This window comes from Gaeumannomyces tritici (genome assembly GCF_000145635.1).
Source record: "Gaeumannomyces tritici R3-111a-1 unplaced genomic scaffold supercont2.2, whole genome shotgun sequence".
Lineage (NCBI taxonomy): Eukaryota > Fungi > Ascomycota > Sordariomycetes > Magnaporthales > Magnaporthaceae > Gaeumannomyces > Gaeumannomyces tritici.
In genome coordinates this window covers 910421-932017 of record NW_008804546.1, presented here as the reverse complement: position 1 = coordinate 932017, position 21597 = coordinate 910421, and the positions used below count along the sequence as shown (strand labels likewise).

Sequence of the window (21597 nt, the reverse complement as noted above, 5' to 3'; positions counted from 1 at the left end):
TAGCCGGACAAACCGAAAAGGCCACTTGCCGGGGAATAAAGCCGGCACATAATCGGAAACGATAGACACATCCCAGGTTTTGGGTCCAGCGCTCAGGTGTCTCGCTCGCCCTCTGGGGTCAAGCCCGCCAAGCGAATGCCACCCCTCCATCCTAGAGCCTGCAGCATGTAGCAGCATTTTTTTCAATAATTTTTTTTAAACGAAACCCCGCCTAGCGAACTTGTGGTGCCCATATGGCCAGATGCAAATGAGGCTCGGGCCTTGGTCCACGCTGGCATGTGCCTCTCGCTCCATCCCGTCGAGGCCTGGCCAATAGCGCTGGAATCATCGGCCGACGTCTGCGCACCATCTTTTACAGTAGTCCCCATGCACCTCGACACAATGGAATGGAGAGACCCTCAAACCCGACACTCTGCGGGCATCCGTCGACCAACGTCTGCCGTACGCAGACAGGTAACGCAAGTCGCCGCAAATCCGCAAAGTTATCTGGTCTGAAACATCTCATACAGTGGCTTACATTTCTCCCGAGCCCCTGCATGCACGCTGCTTCCGGGCGGTGCCGCCTCGCAGATCATCCGCCAAAAGGGCGGCCGGAACTTTGAACCATTTGAACCCTGAGGCCCTTGTTATGCTTGATCAGCGCTTCCTGCCCTCTTGGAAGTCGTGTTCGGATGCCCTACCCCTCAACCTCGCACATTCAACCACGGGCCCAAAGCAGGAAGGGGGAAAAAAGAAAGAAGAAAAAAAGAAAAGAAACAGGTGTACCAAAAGCCCCAAAACTCCACGCTGCCCACGCCTAAGCAAGGTACCTATCTACTGAAGAGGCTGGCATGGCTGGGCATCTACACCGACGAGTCTAATCGTGCTCGTGGCGATCGTTGTCCCAGCCCGCCCCCAGCCCTCCCCGGCCCCCTGAGTTTCCTTGGCGCATACTGTTGGCCGGTGTAGCAGGCGTCTTCGGTGTGTCGACGCCAACGTAGCCCTTTGCACTCCTCCTGCCACATTTTGTCGAGGCAGCCTCCCAGAGGCCGGAGGGGGGCCGACAAGATGTAGTCTAGCTAGCCTCACCGATATGGAAGAAAATAAGAAATAAAGAATAAGAGAAAAAAAAAGCTAAACAAAGCACAGATTGCAAACCGACCAGATCAGCAAAGCTCGACATCGGTGCCACGTAAGGTTGATACTTAGTAACTTAGTAGCAAACAGAGAGTAGCCGAGATGCATATACTTCCCCGCAGGTACTGATAATATCAGATTGCATCTCAAGGTTGGGGACGTGTGGCTATTTCTCGGGTATCGGGTACCATATCACTGCATTCCTGTTGCCGAGGTTACAGATAGACGAAATGGGCATTAGAAAAGAACGAGGAATAAGAAATGACCATGCCTCAGCTCCCATGAGGGGTGGTTCCCAGACATTTGTCTACCACGCCCTCTGGCCCGGGGCTTGGCGATCCATCGGCGGCGCGAGGGACCAACCGCTGTTGCACCCCTTCGCGCGCGCTCTAGCCCACAGATGCAGCCTCCGAGTGGCGTGGTGACGCTCCATTCCTACGGGCTTTGTCCGTTCCTGCAGTAGCTAGTAGGTATGCACTGCCGGCGGCTCTTGTATTCCCACCAGCGGCCGAGCTACTACTGGTTGGTATGTCTCTCCACTACGGCCTGTACGCGAGGGAAGGTGGGGAAAAAGAAAAAGAAAAAGAAAAACGAAACAAAAACACACAACCAGTCCGAGCCAAGCGGTGACGAAACGGCGCGACACCTGTGCTGCGTGGTAGCGGGGGGCGTGCGTGTTGTCTCGACCATCGATCCGCGCCACGGTTTGGCCGGGCGGGCGGTAGATGTAACACCGTTGCAAGCGGCTCTTGCGATGCCGCGCTTTTTTTTTTCCCCTCTCTGCCTAGGTGCGTGCGTAGCGCTGTATCTACGGACTTCGACCGAGGGTTGATGTCGACCTAGGGTTAAGCGCCTCGGAAATATATATGCAAGCAACACTGGTGCAACGATGGTCGGGGAGTTATTTTCGTTGTCTATCCCTGTTTGTTGTTGCTGTTGCTGCCATGCAAGTCTCCGTCATTGGGAGGCCAGAACGCCCCCTCCCAGGCCGCCCCCTACATCAGCTCGGCCGTGCTGCAGAGGCATTTTCGTCCTGTGTAGCCCGTCCACGCAAGAGATGTGGCGCCAAGGCGGGTCAATACTAGATGCTTCCCGTCGAGTGGTGATCACGCTCTTTCCAAGAGCTCGTATCGTCGAGCCCCGTACGACCAGGCAGCACTGGATGCTTCTAGGCCGGCCGACGGGCCGCGGCGACCTCGGAGGGAGAAGCCGGAGTTGCCGGGGCAGCAGGTATTGACTGTGCGGTGCTCGACATGACTGAGGCTGAGTCAACAAGACAAGACAGGAACCGGGCATGGTAGATGGTAGCCACGCTCTTGGATCTGGTGTGTGTTTTTGGGTGGTCGGCTAGGATGACACGCCGGTTGTCTCTTGTGCTTGTTTCCTACCATTCAGATCCTGGGGGCAGTCGGTTAGGCACGGGCCATGAATGAAGTCATCTGCCCCGTTGTTGGGGACAAGTGGGGGGCGGCACAGCTTCCCCCAAGCTCCCCCAATTTCCCCGCTCTGCCCGCTGGTTTTGTCACCAGACCCGAACCTTCAAGCACAATGATGCTGCCCTGCCTCCAGGCAAATGCTTTGATGAGCTTTTGCCGCATCCGGAGGTCCATTCCATCCAAACCTACGGGCAGGCAAAACCAAAAGTGACAACCAACCGAGAAAAAGACTGGGCGTCAGCTGGTCGTTGGGTCGCGCCACTCTCGCGCGGCGGGCCGGGACGGTTGGGTGTTTTGTGCTGCTATTCACTGTCCTGATCATGCCACCACACCGACCTTTGCCGTCGCTGCAAACGACAAGCGAAGCCCATGCCCGTGAAATCCGACATCTAGATTCCAGCATGATCCAGCAGCCCAGACGCATTCGTGCGTCCCTCTGCCCATCTTGGCGTGCCTCAATGCTCCCACCTTTTTTTTCTACGTGCGTCGTACTGTGCCTGGGATTCTATCGTTCCATTTACAGTGCCTGCCTCCCGTCCGAAATTCACAAACCTGTACGCGGCTCTTGGGATCGCCATCTCGATGGCACTGATGAGTCGACCTGCCCGCACGTGAACGCATACGCCGGACGCCGCCCCCATTGAAGCCCGTCCGCGGCGCTCTGTTGTTCTTGACCTGCTTGACTCACCGTGTGTGTGTGTGTGTGTGTGGCCCCGTCGCTGCTCCAGCCTGCCTAGCTCACCAGACGCTCCCAACACGCAGTTCGCCGCCACCTGGCTCTCAGCGCATCCGGTCTTCCAGCCCCCTTCGCTTGCGGCACCTCACTGAGCGCAAGCTGTGCCACGAGCCCAAGTACCATCAGCTGCTTCACGCCTTCCAGACCCGCGACACACTGTGGGATTTGAATCGGCCCAGACATCTGGCCTTGGCGGGCGACCATCAAATCAGTAGAAGAAGGCACCATCGTCACACACAAAGCAGGCCTTGGCTCCAACTGACGTGCACACCTCGCATCCTCGTCACCTACCATATCTCCATATTGCACCAAGGCCATTCACTCGCCGTTTCACCGCGGTTTCTACCCGACCTACCTATATAGGTACCTAATTACCCAGGTACCTATACCTGCCACCTACCCATTCAGACGCCATATCGGGCCGCCTGGACAATACCTGGTTCTCAACAAACGAGCAAGCCGCTGGGCTGAGGGTCCGCACCCGCTCCAACAGACCCCCAGACCCGTCCAAAAGCACGGCTGCGAGCCATGTCGACGTCGAACGGCTCCGAGGACGCGCTTCCGCCGCAGCGCAACACACCATCGCCGTCGTCCCGACCGACCGGCTCGCTGCAGGCTACTGCAACTGTGAATGCGGGACTTCAGCATGAGTCCTCTAGAGGTATGCCTGGCTGGTATCTTGTTGTCCTTTGCCTGGCCTGGACTGGGTGCCAGTGTATCACGATTGGTGCCTAGAGTCGTCCACGTGTTGCTAATGGAGCCACAAGTGCGCTAACGATGCCGAGCAAACACAGGCGGCAGCTCCCAAAGCGCAGCATCTCCGGGCGGTTCCATGCCGCGCAGCATGGCCGCGCCTCACCACAGCCGAAGGCGATCGTCGGTGCTCATGAATCTGCAGCTGAATGACCCCAACGTCCCTGGCCCCGGCGAAATGATCACGGATTCGCATAACGGCGCTGGGCACTACGCCGCAAGCCCCCAGCCCCGTTCGGGCTCGCCACGGTCACCCATGATGCTGGGCCGCGATCCTCTGCGCCAGCATGGTCGGGCTCCGAGCCTAGGCGAGATCCACCAGGAGTTTGAGGCCGAGACGGAAGGACATGTGGTAAGTGACGCAAGGAGCCGTTAGCGAGGCATGGCATGGGTTTAGGCCAAAGAAGTTGAAACCAGCTGACGGTACTTCGGGTGGTTGCAGAACCGACTGCTCCAGATCATCTCGCAGCAGCAGCTCCAGCTCCAGCAGCTCCAGGCCCAGGTGAGCGGCGGCCAGTCGCCTGCCGCGGGCGATGAGCCTTCGGCGAGCCCCGTTGCCGCAACCAGCTCGGGCCCGTCGTCGGCGTTCCCCGTCTTGACGCCCTCCAGCTCGCTGCCGCGGTCGCCCATGCAGCTGCGCAGCTCGTTCGACCTGGCCCGCGCCGACCTCCAGCAGCGGCGGTCTAGAACGCCGAGCCGCACCGCGTCGCCCAGGCTGCGCTCCACCTCCATCAGCGGCGAGAGCGCGGCCGCTCCCGAGCCCCTAGGCCTCGCCGGCCGCGACGAGAGCGCCTTCTACCAGGCCGAGACTCAGACGCTCACCCGCGAGAACCAGATGCTCCGCCACCGGATCCGTGACCTGGGTATGTGAATTTTGACTTGGCCATGTGTGTAGTGCATGTATTCCTGCTGACACGAGTCATGGACGACAACCACAGAGCGACAGCTCACCGAGATGGGGGCTACCAGCCCGACGGCCGCCGTCACACATGAGCCATTCCAGCATTCAAACCTCACTCGCTCGACCTCGATTTCGGGCGAGCATAACCCCGCGACGACGTCTCAGAAGGCGGAGTGACTGGGGCCGATTTGAAGAAGCTCCAAGGCCACTCGCTCGCGGGCTCATCGGGTGTATGCTGTTGTTGTTGTTGTTGTTGGCGTTTAGGTTCAATTTCGCGAGGGGACGAGACGAGCATGCCAACCCGACATAGCAGAAGACACGATGCTGGCAACTCCTTGCAATGCATCCATCTGGGCGTTGACTCTTGTGGGGTGTTTACTTTCCGGGGACATGATTAAAGGACCATGGTGCCACTTTTTTCCAGGCATGGCAAACATGGCATGTTGTAGGAAATAGATTGTTTTTATTTTTAGTATGCCACATCCCCTTCCCTCTCAATCACACGAGGCAGTGAACGTCGCAAGCAAAGTTTGGGGAATGCACGTGCGCCTCCTTTCGCTATAGCGACTCGTGTAAGATATGGTTGTTATAGAAGCCTTGTTTCTATTTATATTCGACGACATAGAGCGACTAAGATCTAGAACGTGACCCCCTATAGTAGTAGTTTTAGAAAGGGATGGAGATGGATGGATGTCCTCCTGATTTTCTTTTGCTTTTGGCAAAAATGTATGGCCCCCGGGAACGCCGAGCGGGTTGGAATATGATGTGTGTAAATCCAATAAAAGAATAAATAATTAAAGAAAAAATCGTAAAAAGCCATTCAAGGCAGCAAGAAAATAGTACAGAGGGACAAGCGGAGCGTAATGTGGAACCGGTCCTGCTTGTTTCTTTTTTTCATCGTCAAGGCAGAGCGATGCCGGGACATGGACAACCACCCGCAGGCAGCTAGCTCAGGCCTGGAAGGCGCGGGCCATGCGGCGGCGGGTCGCCGGCGGGGCGGTGCCGGCCCTTGGCTTGCGCACGTCCTTGATGGCGTCGCCCCTGAGCGGGGGCTCGGCCGTGGCGGCGAGGGCGCCCTGGATGGTCTCGAGGGCGCACATCTCGGGGCCGAGGCCCGTGTCGCCGTCGAAGCCGCCGACGTACCATCGGAAGCCGCACTGGGTGCCCTTGTTGCCGCCCGTGCACGAGCGCGCGGCCGCCTCGGCCGACGGGTTGAGCAGGTCCGCCACGGGCTTGGCCGCGGCGGGCACGAGGAGGGTCGAGGCCCACATGAAGCGCGACAGCTGGCCCTTGTGCGACTTCATGTCGACGTTGCACGAGCCCACGAGCTCGCAGGCGGGCTCATACAGCACGTTGGTGGCGTTGTTGAAGGGCCCAAAGTACTGCTTCTGGCTCTCGACGAAGCCCAGTGTGCGGTCGGTCCACGTCTTATTGCCGTTGGTGTGGTTGGCCATGACGGCCGCGCCGTACATGTAGATGCCCGAGCTGTACGTGAAGGACACGGGGTTGAGCTTCTTGCAGTCGTCGCGCCGGTCGGCCCCGTCCACCACGTGGAACTTGGAGTCGATGAAGCCGACCGTGGTCGACCAGTCGTAGATCTTGGTGGCCCAGTCGGCGTACGTCTGGTTGCCCGTGGCCCGGGCGAGCCGGGCCGCCAGCTGGAAGAACCCGGCGTTGCTGACCGAGTTCTTGTAGTTGAGTCCGTTGGGGTTGGACTCGTAAATCTGCCACGGCAGCCCACCGCCGCAGCTCGTCGTGTCCCAGCGGCTGGCCAGCGAGTTGAAGATGTTTTCACCCATCTTGAGCCAGGACGGAATGTTGGACTCAGGCTGAGGGAAGTTGCGTTCCGCGGCCGACAAGACGGCGAAGCCCCAGAACCCAAGGTCGTCGTTGCCGAGTTGGCCCTGGTGCTTGGGGCTCATGAAGTTGAAGTTGGGGCCGACCTGGGCCACAAGAGCAGTGGCAAGCACGTCGTCATCTAGTGAGTGGTGGGGTCAGCCAGAATTTCAAGGACGGTGGATAATGGAAAGAGTGTTGGTGCTCATACAACTCTTATCGCGGGTGTAGTGGCTGTAGTCCAGCATGGCTCCAGTAAGAGCGCCCATCTGCCACCACCAGTAGGGAGGGGCGAGATCGACGTATTCAGCCGCGGAGCCTTTGTAGAAGGACATGGCATCAGCGGCGATAGTCTTGGAGACGCCTTGGACCGAGGCGTGATCCGTGATATTGAGGTCCTTGGGGACGGCCGCGGCGGCCAGGCCCAAGTTGACCGCCTTCATGAAGAGGACCATTGCGTCTCGAGTGAAAGAGACAGAAAAGAACCAGTGCCTCAATGATAGCACAAGGTGTAGAACTTGCTCAATGACCGAGAGCGGAGTGGGAGAAAAGAAAAGAGATCTGATAGTAGACGCTGTGTCTCGGCAAGCAAGCTGGCGAGGGGAGAGGGAGCTGTGTTGCAGACCCAGTCCGAGCGAGCAAAAGAAGCTTCGAACGAGCAATAGTGCTACCCCTGAACGGAAAAGTGAAGCTGTGGTGCTCGTGGTCGAGCTGCGGGCCTGACAGGCGGAAGGTGCGTGAACGTCTGGACGATGGTGAACGAATGAGCCGTCTCCAAGTAGAATGTCGAAGGACGAAAGCTCCAACAAGTACAGCACAACGGAGCGAACGAAAGGCGCAGCCAGAAAAGGAAAAAGAAACAAGGGCAAAGAAGCGAATGCTACCAACACTCAGGCTGACTGTGAATGCTTGAGGATGGAGATGGAGGGCTGAGAGCATGGCCCCAGCAGCTCGTGCGGCCCTTTTAAAAAAGCTCAGGGCATTGAGGGCGATACCCCAATGACGCCTGGGGGCGCAGGTCAAAGGGACAGGGCCCATTCGCCTAGGGACCAGGGAGGAAAGGTCGCCAGGCACAGCAGGGCAGACGGCGTCTGTGCCCAGGCCTGGGCCGTCGACTCCCACCCCCTGGTCCAGCGTCTCTCCTGTCCATCGATCATGCTAGGAGCGGGGGAGGGGCCGTGTTTCGTTTCCTGTCGGTCGAGGGCGGGTAAACTCACCTCGGCCTAAAACAGCAGGGACGGGCACAGTAATCATGGGCTTGGGAGGACCCTTTTTGGTTTTGGCGCAGCTGGGCCGCAGCAAGCAGAAAGCAGGGGGTAAATTGGCCAACGCAGCTCTTGGCCAATGACCAAACCGAGATGGAGGGCGATCGCCGGTGGCAGGGAGCAAGGGTGAAGGGTGGGAGGGGCTGGACGCAGCCTCCAATCGGGTCCTGCAGAAACGGCCAAGTTCCCGGCGGCGTGGCGCTGGCAGGCTAGACGCTGCTCAGGGGTAAGAGAGGCTTGATTGGCAGCCGCCACTCCCCCCAATTGCATCTCTCTTGGCCTCCTGCTGTAAACATGAAATGGCCCTGGTCTTTGCTCGGTAGTCTTGTGGCGTGTCGCCCTTTGCGCTGCTGCCAAGCGGCCGACAAAGAATGGGAGGAAAGAGCCCAAGACAACGAAGCGAAAGCCGCGCGGCTGGCCAGCGTCAATCGGGGGCCACATGCTGCGATTGAGGCCAATGCCAGAATCAATGGCATGGATCGATCCTCGTATCCAGCATGATCTTTTCCAGATCCACACGAGTCGTACAGGTCCAAGGGATCACAAACAATGGTGCGGTGGAGCAAGATACATTTCTTTCCTTAGAAAACCACCCCCGCGACGAATTAATTGATACACCAAACCGAAAATTACTTTACAGGTCCCAGGGATCACAAACCCTAGTGCGGTGGATGCAAGATACATTTTCTTCCTCAGAAAACCAAGCCAAACTGATGTACCACCAGGATCCATCGTACTAAGGTTTGTGATCCCTGGAACCCGTACAGGAGTCTACAGGAGACTAGGATATTAAACGTTAAAAGTGCGGAGCCCTCCAGGGGGGTCTGCGCAAAAGTGTAGTTGGAGATCCCTGAAGGGCTCCGCACTTTTAACGTTTAATATCCTCGTGCCCTGTACCTAGGTGGTGAATAGTGGAGCCACACATGAGTGGACCTCAATAGGCAAACGCTGTTCACGGCCTTTTGCAATTGAGGGCATTCACCTGCTGTCGATAACCTATGAACATGCTCGTGCATTTCCATAAAATCATCCAGCTCTAGCGCTTCCATGTTCTGATCATGGATTCTTCTGCTGACTCGTGCTTGAACCGTGCCCGGGGAGCGGTGTTCCATTATCAGGTTATCTGTTGAAGAACTTCCTGCAATTTGTCATGTCGGAATAGAATCAAGCTCTTCGGGTACGTCACCGATCCGGTCCCAAACCTACATCCCCGGTCGCTCATTCCCGGTCTAGGCCCGGTGCGGCTCTCAAAGTCCCGTCGATGGTCGATGGCAGCCGCCTCTGCTTGTCAAGTAGGTATGCACCTTGCAGTAAGGCAGGCACCCCTGGCGTAGGCGAGTCGACAGACTGCTGGCACAAACCAGGCTGCGGATGCTCTTTCTGTAGCCAAATCACGGGCTGCATTCTTTCGTCCATCGCGACAGCTCGGTTTTTAGAGTCCATCACGACTTTTACTCGAAATAAGTAGGCCCGGGCCTGAATCCTTCGTCCACGGCAGATGAGAACTCATGCCGCTTGTACTGGCCGCTAAGCCCTTTTCGGTTCAAGGCCACCAAGGGGCTACTTCGGCGGAGTCGGCAGGCTCGCCGACGCGGTCAGAGTGCCGGTTTCTCAATCCAAATAAGAAGTCTTGGGGCGGCAGCTTTCTTTCCAATCTGCTGGAAGTTGCCTTCTCTCGTCGTCACGTAAAAACCTTGGCGCACCCGACCAAAGGACGACGATAGTCTCTCCTTGACCACACTCTTTCGCTTCGAGGCAACAAAACAACACAGTCACTCTCTAATTCTTTCGGCATTTGCTGGCTCCTGCTGCTCACTATCAATCTGTGAATACAACTCGTGTGCTTCTCGCAAACGACTCCCAACGCCGCCCTCAATCAAGACCACACCGACCCTCGTCAACATGCACCAGTCTGTGCTCCTCGCCACCGCCGCCATGGCCGGCCTGTCTGCCGCCCAGGTCGTGACGATGCATCTGCCCGCCTGGGGAGACGGTAGCAAGGCCCTCGGCTCTGTCATCAGCTCGGGCAAGGACAAGGCGACCTATTCCATGACCTGCGCCGACACCGCCACCACGGCCTTTTGCCCGTTTGGCAAGAACTTCCACGTCACCTCGGCCCCCTCAACCATCATCTTCTCGCAGACCATGCAGCTCGAGGGATCCCTGGCCGCATCCGGATCCGTCGTATCTGCTTCCGAGTAAGCCAGCAGCATCCTTGATATCCCCCTCACCCACGCGATGAAGCAACGCAAGCACAAAACATCGTTTGACCAGTGGCTAACTGTAACCGTTCCTTTCTCCCCTTCGTCCAGGGTTCTGGACATCACCTGCTCGTCGACCAACGACGCGACCCTGTCGTGCACGGGCGCCATGAAGCTCATGTCGGGCTCCTCAACCGTCACCTCCACCACGATCGAGGACACCGCCACCGACGCCACCTCGTTCCTCGTCGCCGTCACCATGACCGACAGGCTCCCCGGCGCCACCGGCGCCGCAGCCCCCGCCCCGACCGGTACGGGCGGCTCCAACAACCCCGCGTCCACGGCCTCCAGCACCAGCCGCAATGCCGGGCCCAGGGCGACCCAGAACGCCGTACTCGCCGGCGTCGCCGCCCTTGTAGGCGGCGCGGCGATGCTGTGAGCACCTTGGTCTAGCGGCTAGGAGAGAGTGAGGGGGAGTGAGGAGAGTGGAACGCCTCGTTGCACACCGGTAGCGTGGGTGGAATCGACTCGACTTTCTCGACCAACCGACAGTGCTGCCAAAGAGTTTTGTTCTTCCGTACCTAGGCCTTCATAGTTCTGCCTATCTGCAAGGTTTTGCAATCGCTATCTTCAGACTGGGCATAAATGCGGGACTTTGGGGAGATGCAGTTATGAACGGCTCGGCTTATCGTTAGACCACCTGATCGAGGACGACTTGCCATTGCCTCGCAATGACCCTTCGGGGACTGGCTGTACATAAATAGGTAAACATCAGGAGCGTAGAAAAAGTTCCACATAATATATAGACGCATATTTGAGCACTCATACGTCTGCATTTAGTATGTACGTGAGACACCTTGCTGATAGGTTAGGCCTGGGAGAAAGTCGGTGTATATAGTGGTGATTTTGGAGAACATCCTGAACACCGCCCCTTTTCCCATCCAACCAACCCATCGAACCATGTCCGAGCGAAGCTAATCCTTACATACCTACCTAGTCATGACCCCAAGTGGTTTGGGAAATGGAATAAACAGAAAAGGAAAATCCGTGGAGATGCCCAATAAAAAAACACAAAGGGCGGGACAAGGGGCCGCCACGATGTCTTCCGTCGTCGACTTTTTTTCCCCTTACCAACGCGCCGCCGCCACCGATGTTTTATAATGTTACAACATCGCACCCCGGTGGATGGCCATGTAGCTGTGCTGTGCCGGCCGCCAGACGTGCGTGAGAAGCTTTCACCACTGCATCACGGTTCAGCACTCAGAAGGAGCCCAACGAATCGCCGCCTCCCCTGCGGTCAAACCCGCCTCCACCTCCCCGACGGTCAAATCCACCACCTCCGCCTCCCCGGCGGTCGAAGCCGCCGCCTCCTCCTCTACGGTCGAAGCCACCGCCGCCGCCTCCACGGCGGTCGAAGCCGCCGCCGCCACCTCCACGGCGGTCAAAGCCGCCGCCGCCACCTCCACGGCGGTCAAAGCCACCGCCGCCGCCTGCCCTGCGGTCAAAGCCGCCGCCACCGCCGCCTCCCCTGCGGTCGAAGCCGCCGCCGCCGCCCCGGCGGTCAAAGCCTCCACCGCTGCCACTGCCAAAGCCGCCAGAGCCGCCGGAGCCGCCGGAATCGCCACCGTAATTACTGCCGAAGTGGTGGTAGTCTGCAAAGTCCAGCTCGTCCTCGGTGTTGCGCGACGGAGATCTGCGCTTAGTGCCGATGTTTACACCTGGGATGCGTGCAAGACCTTTCCTGTCAGCCAAGCTGGGCGACAGCACAGGCGGTTCCTCCCAGCCCCAAGCATTCTTGGTCCACTCGTTGAGCTGCTGGACCAGAACGGGCAGCAGGTGCTTTTCGGCTTGGCCGAAATGGATCATGTAGGTCTCCTCCAGCATGTTTTCTGGTATGCGCCTAAGCTGTTTGGCGACGGCCCGGTAGCTAGGACTCGCGTCTTCCAGAGTTTCAGGGGCTTTGTCAAGTAGGGCAGACTCGATATCCGCACGACGCTGGATAGGGAAACCGCCCAGCATCCGCCGGGCGTCGTTCATGGCAAACTCGGGAACAAGAATCCAACCCTCTCCCGCCTTGTCTGCTCTGCCCGTCCGGCCCAGGCGGTGAATGTACTGTTCCCTCTGGGGTGGCAAGCCGTACTGGATGACGTGAGTGACGTTGGGGAAGTCCATGCCTCGGGCAGTCACATCCGAGGACACAAGGATGGCTGACTTGGCCCTTCGGAAGTTTTCGGCTGCCCTCGTGCGCTGATTCTGGTCCAGCTTGGAATGGATGTAATAGACCTCTGGTATCTGGGGCAGATCCCTGCCGATCTGGGACATGATCCTAGCCGACATGTGTGTGAGGGTGGTGAAGGGGAAGAAGATGATGGCCTTGAAGGGGTCCTTCAAAGGGTCTTGCTGGCAGGCCTCGACCTGCTTGGTGACGAGATCGATTACGGCGGGGAGCATGTTCTCGTAGCGTTTGACAGGAACAATGAACTGAGGGACCTTCTCGTGGGTGGGTGCCTCATCTTCCTTGACGGTCTGCACGAACTTGAAGTTCTTCCGGTCGACATACCACCTCGCCAGGTTGACGACGTTGTCTGGAATGGTGGCGGAGAAAAGGAGAGTTTGGCGGGGCTGCCTCTCCCGGTCAGGAAGCGTCTCGACAATGGACCGGAGCTCCTTCTCAAATCCAACATCGAGCATCCTGTCGGCCTCGTCAAGAATAAGAGCCGAAATTTTGGGTGCCACCACCCCTGATGACGAATCCATAAGCAGATCGTTCAGACGCCCGGGAGTGCCCACGAGAATGTTGCAGCCAAATCGGTGCATCTCTTGGAGAGACTGCCTCTTCCTCGTGCCACCGACGGCGAGCGCAACCTTGAGTCCCGTGTTGGCACAGAGCTTCTCGGCCTCCTTGGCGATCTGTTCTGCGAGTTCGCGGGTGGGAGAGATGACAATGGCACGAATGTCGATTCTGCTGCCGAGGGAATTGGATCCGCGCTGAGTGCGATATTGACGAGAAGCTAGGTCAGGGTCTTGTGAGAGAATCCGTGACAGCACCGGCGTCAGGAACGCGAGCGTCTTGCCTGTGCCGGTTTTGGCCTGGGCAACCCTGCCATTCAACTAGTGTTAGTAGCTAGGCCATTCTCAAAGCGACCACCAAGGGCAAAAGCCGCATTCAAAAGGGCGTAAATCCTTGTGTGTTCTTACATATCCTTCCCTTCCAGAGCCGGACCGAGAGTTACTGATTGGACTTCGGTCATGTTTTGGTAGCCCATGTCTTGCACAATGGCCTTGACAAGGTTCTCATGGACTCCCACTTTTGATAGGTCGGCAAACTGGGTGATCTGACCCGGTGCAGACGATCCGGGCTCCTCATTTCGAGCCTCAGCGGCGCTAGAGTAGGCGCGCCATGCTCGCGAAAGGAGCGAGGACGGGAGTCTGGTGGGCCGGAGGAGGGCCGAGGCAGCGAAGGTTGGCTGAATTTGCTTTGCGCCAGCAGCAGCAACTGACACTGCGGACCCTGGGAGCGAGGCCGAGAGCCTAGCAAGACGAACTTGCCGGGCAAGGGACGTCATAAACATCCTTGGGAGTGTAGAGTATGAGGAGAGCGAGGTGGGGGAGGGAATATAACGAGTTACAACAGGGGATGTAGGACAGGGGGGCAAGTTGCACTCAGGGCCACACTCCCGAGGCAATTTGATCGGTAGCTGGCGGGTTCTCGCTGGACTATCAGAGGCCAGGCGAAAAACTCGAGTATGTTGATGAAAAGTAGGAGAGGTAGGTTTGCGCGACACGCGGGATAGGATGTGGGCAAAAAAAAAAAAAGTTGCGGGCGGTCGACAGCGGCGGGCCAGTGGAACTTCCATGTAATAGTGGGGCCAATTTAGGTCGATTGCGCGCGATAACGATAAGACCACCGATACCGTTCCTGACTTATCCCTCCCGCCATCACCGCCCCACAAAAACCAACCCCCGCTGCCGTGGGACGCGGACCCCTCCCCGCCAACGCGTGGGATTTTGTTTACTTTGGAAAATCAATGTTCTGGGCATCAGCCTCTTCCCCGCTGTCGCAATCCAACGCAGACACAAGAACGGGCCGCAGCTAGCCTCGTCAAACCGCCAGGATGAGGGTCACGGAAATAATCATAGATGTGAGGCGCAAAGGGGCTGAATCGTGCTTCTCTAAAGGATTGCGACTGACACACCGACTAGGGCTTCAAATCCTACGCTGTCCGGACGGTGATCTCGGGATGGTAAACAAGGCCCAAACCCACGCCAGCCCTCAGTGACACCTGAATCGGAACTAACGGTCACAGGGACGAGAGTTTCAACTCCATCACTGGCCTCAACGGGAGCGGGAAGTCCAATATTCTCGATGCGATATGTTTTGTTCTGGGCATTACCAATATGTCCACGGTTCGGGCGCAGAACCAGCAGGTTAGTACCTGGCTCTGGCACAGTTGCGACCGCTCCTTGACGCACACAGCAACTAACGCGGCCGCTCTCCGCCAACCAGGACCTTATATACAAGCGTGGCCAGGCAGGTGTCACAAAAGCAAGTGTGACCATCGTGTTCGACAACAGGGACAAGAAGACTTCCCCGATAGGGTTCGAGGAATATGCGACCATTAGCGTCACGCGCCAGGTCGTCCTAGGCGGAACCTCCAAGTACCTAATCAACGGCCACCGCGCCCAACAACAAACGGTCCAGAACCTGTTCCAGTCGGTTCAGCTGAACATCAACAACCCGAACTTCCTCATCATGCAAGGACGCATCACCAAAGTCCTCAATATGAAGGCTGTCGAGATCCTCGCCATGATCGAGGAGGCTGCTGGGACGAGAATGTTTGAGGACCGCCGTGACAAGGCGCTCAAGACCATGGGCAAGAAAGAGATGAAGCTACAGGAGATCAAGGAGCTCCTGAGCGAGGAGATCGAGCCCAAGTTGGAGAAGCTACGCACCGAGAAGAGAGCGTTTTTGGACTTCCAACAGACCCAGAACGACTTGGAGCGCCTGAGCAGGGTGGTCATCGCCCACGACTACATCAGGAACCAGGAGAAGCTGCGGCAGTCCGCTGCCGACCTGGAGGCCAAGAAGGCGAGACAGAAGGGCCTGGAGGACTCGGCCGTCAAGCTCAAGAGTGAAATCGCACACCTCGAGGAGGACGCCAAGAGAGTAAGAGCACAGCGTGACAAAGAGCTTCGCAAGGGGGCCAAGGCCCAGGCGCTTGAGGAGGCGGCCAAGAAGCACTCCAATGAGCTTGTCCGTCTTGCCACCGTTGTGGACTTGAAAAACACCAGTATGACGGAGGAGCAAGAACGTAGGACGGCGGGCGAGAAGACCGTTTCGGAGCTCGAGTCTACCCTCAAGGAAAAGACGAAGGCGTACGAAAAAGCCAAGGGCCGATACGACCAGGCCAAGGAGGAGCTCGAAAAACAGAACCAGGATGCCGAGGCGAAAGAGGAACTGCTGCAGACCTTGCAGACAGGCGTCGCGTCCAAGGACGGGCAGGAGAATGGCTATCAGGGCCAGCTCCAGGACGCAAGGAATCGGGCGACCGCTGCCGTGACGGTGCAGGAGCAAGCCAAGATCAAGACGGCGCATCTGGAAAAGCGCATCAAGGAGGAGGAGCCTCGGGCGAAAAAGGCAAAGGCACAGAATGCAGGGCTTCTCCGCGATCTTGATGGCCTGAAAGCGCAAGCTGAGAAGATCGAAAGGGAGCTCGGCAAGCTCGGCTTCAGCCCCGGCGCCGAGGAAGACATGTACAAGCAGGAGGGTGCGCTTCAGCAGTCAATCCGCAACCTCCGCCAGGAAAGCGACGTGCTGAAGCGCAAGGTGGCTAATATCGACTTCAACTACGCGAACCCGGTTCCTAACTTTGATCGATCCAAGGTCAAGGGCCTGGTGGCGCAACTCTTCACCCTGGACAAGCAGCACACGGCTGCCGGCACTGCTCTGGAGATCTGCGCGGGCGGGCGCCTTTACAATGTCGTGGTCGATACGGCCGAGACTGGTACGCAGCTGCTCCAGAACGGAAAGCTGCGCAAGCGCGTTACCATTATCCCCCTAAACAAGATCGCCGCGTTCCGGGCGTCGGCGTCTACCATTGCGACGGCGCAGTCCATCGCGCCGGGCAAGGTCGACTTGGCGCTGTCTCTGGTCGGATACGACGACGAGGTTTCGGCGGCGATGGAGTATGTTTTCGGCAACACGCTCGTCTGCGCCGACGCCGACACAGCCAAGAAGGTCACGTTCGACCCCAACGTGCGCATGCGCAGCATCACTCTCGAGGGCGATGCATACGACCCATCCGGTACCCTCTCGGGCGGCAGCTCACCCAACTCGAGCGGCGTCCTTGTCACGCTTCAGAAGCTCAACGAGATCACTCGCAACCTGAACGAGGCCGAGACATCTCTCAGAGCTCTGCAGGCCAGAATTTCCAGCGAGAAGTCCAAGCTCGATCAGGCCCGAAAGCTGAAGCAAGAGTTGGATCTGAAGGCGCATGAGATCAAGCTTGCAGAGGAGCAGATTGGCAGTAATTCGTCCTCTTCCATCATCCAGGAGGTGGAAAAGATGAAAGCGCAGATCGTGCAGCTAAAGCAGGACGCCGCCGAGGCCAAGCAGAAGCAAGTCGACGCCAACGCCGACATTAAGAGAATTGAGAAGGACATGAATGACTTTGACAACAACAAAGACGCAAAACTGGTTGAGCTCCAGGCTTCGCTAGACAAGCTTCGGGCGACTTTGGGGGCAAACTCGGCATCGGTCAAGGCCCTCCAGAAGGAGCTTCAGAGTGTGCAGCTAGACTCGGAGCAGGTCGGTGGCGATTTGGCGGCCGCTCGGGAGCAACTTCAGGAGATTGACCTGGCAATCAGCGCCCAGAGGGACGAGATCGCCGAGCTGGCCAAGCAGCAGGCCGCCCTCAAGGAGACGTACGAGGCAGCGCAGGCTCAACTCGAGGACGAGAGGGCAAAGCTGAGCATCTACGATGACGAGTTGCATGCGCTCGAGGATGCAACTCGGTCCAAAAACGCCCGAATCACCGAGGAGGGCCTGGAAATGCAGCAGCTGGGGCACCAGATCGAGCGGTTCCACAAGGAACAGCAAGCGGCAGGCGAGGCAGTGACTAAGATGGAGAGCGAGTGCGAGTGGATCGCGGATGAGAAGGACAAGTTTGGACGCTCCGGCACGCCCTACGACTTCAAGGGCCAAAACATCGGCGAGTGCAGGGCCACGCTCAAGAACCTGACGGACCGGTTCCAGGGAATGAAGAAGAAGATCAACCCCAAGGTCATGAACATGATCGATAGCGTTGAGAAGAAGGAGTTGTCACTCAAGCACATGATGAAGACGGTCATCCGAGATAAGCGCAAGATTGAAGAGACCATCGTCAGCCTCGACGACTACAAGAAGAAGCAGCTACAGGAGACGTGGGAAAAGGTCAACGCCGACTTTGGCCAGATCTTTGCCGAGCTCCTGCCCGGCAGCTTTGCCAAGCTAGACCCACCGGAAGGCAAGACGATCAGCGACGGCCTCGAGGTCAAGGTGTCGCTAGGCAAGGTCTGGAAACAGAGCCTCACGGAGCTGAGCGGTGGTCAAAGGTATGACAATATGATTCCTAATCACTGCGGACCAGCCCGTCAAGCCTGTAGATTCAATTCAACTCTCGAGGAGCGCGCTGACATGGATTGCTTCGACCGCCACAAACAGATCCCTTATCGCCCTGTCGCTTATCATGGCGCTTTTGCAGTTCAAGCCTGCGCCCATGTACATTCTTGACGAGGTCGACGCGGCCCTGGATCTTTCGCACACGCAAAATATCGGGCGTCTGATCAAGACGCGATTCAAGGGGTCGCAGTTCATCGTCGTCAGTCTCAAGGACGGCATGTTCCAAAACGCGAACCGCATCTTCAGGACAAGGTTCAGCGAGGGCACCAGTATGGTGCAGGCGCTCACCCCTGCCGATTTGAGGTAGCGATTGTATGTAGGCCGCGACGGCCTCGAGCGGCGAGGTGGTTGCTATGTCTTGTTGTGTCTTGATAATAGGTCTTTGTCGGCGAGGGCGTTGGTTGGTGTCATGATGCTGGATGGCTTTACTGTTGCGTTTGGAAAGCTGGGGCTGGTCGGCTGGCACGTACGGGCAATGATGTGACGAGGAAACGGTATCTATAGACGACGAGATTTTGGGACGAGATTCAGCCTACATGAGTAATCTCCATTTGCCTTGGCTGTTCTATACCATTTGTTGGTGTGTCCCTTGCTTACGGCACTCCGGCCTTGACGGGGATTGTTTCTGCCCACACATTTCCAAGCCTCTCAGCCCCTCTGGTTCCGCTCGAAGCTATCCTGCGCCGCTATTCCGCGAGACACCCTATTCTTACTGCTTGACGTATCTGTGAGGCCCCGTCTCCAAGACCTTGACCGACATGCCGATGGCCACGGTGCTCTCCATCTCGAGGACGCGGCCGCCGGCCTTCTTGAAGGTGGGCGTCATCTGCATCCCCAAGCAGCCGCTGAGGGGCGCGCCCTCGTCGACGTTCCTGTGGCGGCGGAGGGACTTGTCGGGCTCGACGGCGTGCCTGACGCCCAGGTCCTGGTCCACGTTGGGCAGCTTGCACCGGACGGTGCGGCACGACACGTGGAAGTCGACCGGGTCCAGCGGCGTGTCGGGCTCGGGCAGGAACCGGATGGCCTTCCACTTCTCCTCCTCGTACGCCGGGGTGCCGTTGACTGTGTCTTTGCATTAGAAGGACGTAGAGAAGGGGGGCTTTGGGGATCGTTGAGGTAGGTAGGCTTACTTATGATGTTGGCGCGGAACCGGCGCGCGTCCAACCGGGACAGGTTCTCGTCCTTTTCCAGCTTGTCCTCTAGGTCCTGAACGCTGCTCAGGCTGAGGAGGTGCAGAGGGAACTGGGCAATGCAGTGACGTCAGCTTGCGGGATCTTGGGGGAAATATCAAGAGAGCCGATGAGAAAAAAAGAAAAGAGGTCACGCCAGAGCCACCTACAGCGTCCTGGAAGCCCGTGACGGGCTGGTATCCGGCGGTCTCCCGGTCCGGGGCGCCGCGGTAGACCTCACGCAGGTGGCTCGGGTCTATCCTGAAGAGGCCGAGCTTGTTGCTGACGCCAAGATACAGCTGCAGCTCCTCGGGCAGCTCTGACTCCATGTTGAGGGCGGTGACGGTGTCGTTCCAGATCTTGACTTGCTCGTACTTGTAACCCTTGGCCTCGATTTCGGCCGCGGACGGGAAATCGACGGGCAGCATGACCTCCCTCTCCGGGCGGCCGTCGCGGCCGCGCAGGGCCTTTGCGGCGACCCAGGCCAGGGCGCCCCTCCAGCCGGCCTCGCGCCAGGGGAAGCGGACGATGAGGAAGGCGTCGCCGGACGCGAAGCCGCGGCGCTGGCACTTGACCAGGTCGGGCCGCCACAGCTCGACCTCGACCGTGGCCAGGCGCGGGAACTGGCGCTGCGTGACAAAGTGCCAGCTGTGCGCGGCCCTGTCGGCCTCGGGCGCGTCGAGGGCTACGGGGAAGGGGCTGCGCAGCTGCGCGAGCGTGTAGAGGCGGTCGAACTCGAGGCCCGCCGGCACGACGCGCGACTTGTCGAGCTCGATGCCGCGGCACGACTTGAGCGGGTAAATCCAGAGGCTCTGGATGCGGCCGGGGACGCCGGGCCGGGCCTGCTGCTGCTGTTGTTGCTGTTGGGGGTCCTGTTGTTGGGCGCCGGCCAGGCCCGGCTTGGCCGGCGACGGGTGCAGGCCGACCTTGTAGTGCGTCTCGAAGAGGGCGTCGCTCTCGCGGGGCGGGAAGGGTGGGTACACGTAGATCATGGGCACCAGGAAGGCGATGACGGTGAGCACCAGGATCGAGACGGTTGCTGGGTCCTGGTGCCAGATGATGCCGGGGCCGATGGTGCTATTGGCCTCCATCGCTGGCAACGGCTGCGTGGCGACTGATGAGGGTTGTGGTCGTGAGGCTGGCTCGCGTGTGGTTTGGGCTGGTACGTCACTTTTCTTGGTGTTCTTTTTTTTCCCTTCCCTTTGTTCTGATCTCGTCTACCTCTCTTCAGCACGCCAACGTCATACCAAGCATCCGCTCAATTCAACCACATAAAAACAGTTGAAAACTGTCTTTGCTTATCTTTTCTTCTTTTCCTTACTTTTTCGTCGTCCTTTCTCAATTCTCGTGATTTGGGCCAATGGCCATGTGCGGGTCCTCTTTCTCCCCCAGCACGCGCTCGCGCTACGTGTCAAAGCAGAGCTCCAGCTTCACTTGGTCGACAAAAAAAAAAAAAAAACACAGCGCTCAGGTGAGCCGACGGGAGGCGGGTTTCACTTCGACTCCTTGGCCCCCTATTTTTTTTCTCACACACAACCAGGAGAGGCGGTGACACCACCGCACGAACGTGCGTCCAACCGCGCCCCGCCAATTAAGGTTTTTGGGGCTGCTTGTCGCACAAGAGCTCGCCTCGACCCCCGCTGAATCCCGCCAAGCTGCACATTCCAGCTGTGGCTTTCCTGGACCAACCGATCGTGCGCTCCTGTGGCTTGCACAGCCCGACACAAAGCGGGTTTACATAAGCTATTCTCAGAGGCCAACCTGGCTCTTCCGATCTGAACCGGCACGGTCTTTGGTAAATGCAAGTAGGTATTCTGTCCCGTAAAAGGGTGACATCTACATAGTAGTCAAGTTTCCATTTCATATCTCGACTTTGGCAGCACATCCCCAGCTCATCCGGCAAAGACTATCAAGCAAGATGCAGTTACGACAAGTTTTGCCGTTGCTGGAAACCCATTTGTTATTCACCATCCAACGGAACCGCGTCGGCCAACATGTCCGCTCACCGCCGACTGTATCCCGAGCCGGCGACGCTGCGGGAAATGGCTTCCAGATAGAAAAGACGATGTGTCCGACGCTAAATCATGCTTCACTACTCCCCGTAGCCCCGGGACACAATCTTCCGGAACTGAATGAAGCCTTAGTGCAGTACCCCTTTCTCTTTCTACCCTTATGGGCAAAAGAAAAGCAAATGAAAAAAAAAAAAATCACCAGCCGTCGTCACAGTGGATGCGGTAACACGGGCCCGATTCCAGTTCCGGAAGTAGAGTCTGTCGCAGACATATTGACGTGCATTCGAGTGCGCGCGCGAAGCAATCAACTACCATGCGGGAAAATGCAAGATCGTCACAGAGCAAGGAGAAGAAGCAGTTGTAGCGATGCAGAGGTGGAGAAGCGAAACCAGTCCACTTCTCACAACAATAATTCCTGGTTAAGTAAAAGGTGTTGAGACGGATTATCATGCCAACCGGGGTAACTGAAGCCCCTTGGCAGCACACGATTAATACTCATCATCTCGATAGAT

General features: G+C 57.9%; 6 protein-coding genes across 6 annotated transcripts; 3 read left to right on the top strand and 3 right to left on the bottom strand.

The window, feature by feature from the left end:
- The first annotated feature begins 2852 nt into the window (after positions 1–2852).
- On the top strand, positions 2853–5876 carry GGTG_02844 (hypothetical protein). The gene is made up of 4 exons (XM_009220620.1): positions 2853–3949; positions 4083–4393; positions 4484–4904; positions 4980–5876. Exons 1-4 carry the CDS (start codon positions 3817–3819, stop codon positions 5117–5119), a joined length of 1005 nt encoding a protein of 334 aa, XP_009218884.1. The 5' UTR covers positions 2853–3816; the 3' UTR covers positions 5120–5876.
- GGTG_02843 (mannan endo-1,6-alpha-mannosidase DCW1) lies at positions 5355–7955 on the bottom strand. The gene is made up of 2 exons (XM_009220619.1): positions 6990–7955; positions 5355–6920 (listed from the first exon to the last, which is right to left on the bottom strand). Exons 1-2 carry the CDS (start codon positions 7231–7233, stop codon positions 5893–5895), a joined length of 1272 nt encoding a protein of 423 aa, XP_009218883.1. The 5' UTR covers positions 7234–7955; the 3' UTR covers positions 5355–5892.
- Positions 7956–9641: 1686 nt separating this feature from the next.
- Positions 9642–11065, top strand: GGTG_02842 (hypothetical protein). Its single transcript, XM_009220618.1, has 2 exons — positions 9642–10241; positions 10356–11065. The coding sequence occupies exons 1-2, from the start codon at positions 9946–9948 to the stop codon at positions 10681–10683; spliced, it is 624 nt and encodes a 207-aa protein (XP_009218882.1). The 5' UTR covers positions 9642–9945; the 3' UTR covers positions 10684–11065.
- Positions 11026–14060, bottom strand: GGTG_02841 (hypothetical protein). The gene is made up of 3 exons (XM_009220617.1): positions 13443–14060; positions 11705–13344; positions 11026–11674 (listed from the first exon to the last, which is right to left on the bottom strand). Exons 1-3 carry the CDS (start codon positions 13814–13816, stop codon positions 11505–11507), a joined length of 2184 nt encoding a protein of 727 aa, XP_009218881.1. The 5' UTR covers positions 13817–14060; the 3' UTR covers positions 11026–11504.
- Positions 14061–14223: 163 nt separating this feature from the next.
- GGTG_02840 (condensin subunit) lies at positions 14224–18477 on the top strand. Its single transcript, XM_009220616.1, has 5 exons — positions 14224–14386; positions 14448–14488; positions 14552–14672; positions 14752–17837; positions 17947–18477. The coding sequence occupies exons 1-5, from the start codon at positions 14360–14362 to the stop codon at positions 18209–18211; spliced, it is 3540 nt and encodes a 1179-aa protein (XP_009218880.1). The 5' UTR covers positions 14224–14359; the 3' UTR covers positions 18212–18477.
- On the bottom strand, positions 18348–20598 carry GGTG_02839 (MOSC domain-containing protein). The gene is made up of 3 exons (XM_009220615.1): positions 19244–20598; positions 19035–19146; positions 18348–18966 (listed from the first exon to the last, which is right to left on the bottom strand). Exons 1-3 carry the CDS (start codon positions 20162–20164, stop codon positions 18614–18616), a joined length of 1386 nt encoding a protein of 461 aa, XP_009218879.1. The 5' UTR covers positions 20165–20598; the 3' UTR covers positions 18348–18613.
- Positions 20599–21597: the final 999 nt, after the last annotated feature.

What these genes read in the sequence shown, in the direction of transcription:
- GGTG_02843 (XM_009220619.1), bottom strand. Translation starts at nt 7,233, where the DNA reads ATGGTCCTCTTCATGAAGGCGGTCAACTTGGGCCTGGCCGCCGCGGCC. An exon ending in CTACACCCGCGATAAGAGTT is followed by an intron (nt 6,921 to 6,989) that starts GTATGAGCACCA and finishes ACCACTCACTAG; the next exon opens with ATGACGACGTGCTTGCCACT.
- GGTG_02844 (XM_009220620.1), top strand. Translation starts at nt 3,817, where the DNA reads ATGTCGACGTCGAACGGCTCCGAGGACGCGCTTCCGCCGCAGCGCAAC. An exon ending in TCAGCATGAGTCCTCTAGAG is followed by an intron (nt 3,950 to 4,082) that starts GTATGCCTGGCT and finishes GAGCAAACACAG; the next exon opens with GCGGCAGCTCCCAAAGCGCA. An exon ending in CCACCGGATCCGTGACCTGG is followed by an intron (nt 4,905 to 4,979) that starts GTATGTGAATTT and finishes CGACAACCACAG; the next exon opens with AGCGACAGCTCACCGAGATG.
- GGTG_02840 (XM_009220616.1), top strand. Translation starts at nt 14,360, where the DNA reads ATGAGGGTCACGGAAATAATCATAGAT. An exon ending in TCACGGAAATAATCATAGAT is followed by an intron (nt 14,387 to 14,447) that starts GTGAGGCGCAAA and finishes CACACCGACTAG; the next exon opens with GGCTTCAAATCCTACGCTGT. An exon ending in CGGACGGTGATCTCGGGATG is followed by an intron (nt 14,489 to 14,551) that starts GTAAACAAGGCC and finishes TAACGGTCACAG; the next exon opens with GGACGAGAGTTTCAACTCCA.
- GGTG_02839 (XM_009220615.1), bottom strand. Translation starts at nt 20,164, where the DNA reads ATGGAGGCCAATAGCACCATCGGCCCCGGCATCATCTGGCACCAGGAC. An exon ending in TCACGGGCTTCCAGGACGCT is followed by an intron (nt 19,147 to 19,243) that starts GTAGGTGGCTCT and finishes TGCATTGCCCAG; the next exon opens with TTCCCTCTGCACCTCCTCAG. An exon ending in GTTCCGCGCCAACATCATAA is followed by an intron (nt 18,967 to 19,034) that starts GTAAGCCTACCT and finishes GCAAAGACACAG; the next exon opens with TCAACGGCACCCCGGCGTAC.
- GGTG_02841 (XM_009220617.1), bottom strand. Translation starts at nt 13,816, where the DNA reads ATGTTTATGACGTCCCTTGCCCGGCAAGTTCGTCTTGCTAGGCTCTCG. An exon ending in GCTCTGGAAGGGAAGGATAT is followed by an intron (nt 13,345 to 13,442) that starts GTAAGAACACAC and finishes GTTGAATGGCAG; the next exon opens with GGTTGCCCAGGCCAAAACCG. An exon ending in TGGCTTTGACCGCCGTGGAG is followed by an intron (nt 11,675 to 11,704) that starts GTGGCGGCGGCG and finishes ACCGCCGTGGAG; the next exon opens with GTGGCGGCGGCGGCTTCGAC.
- GGTG_02842 (XM_009220618.1), top strand. Translation starts at nt 9,946, where the DNA reads ATGCACCAGTCTGTGCTCCTCGCCACCGCCGCCATGGCCGGCCTGTCT. An exon ending in TCCGTCGTATCTGCTTCCGA is followed by an intron (nt 10,242 to 10,355) that starts GTAAGCCAGCAG and finishes CCCTTCGTCCAG; the next exon opens with GGTTCTGGACATCACCTGCT.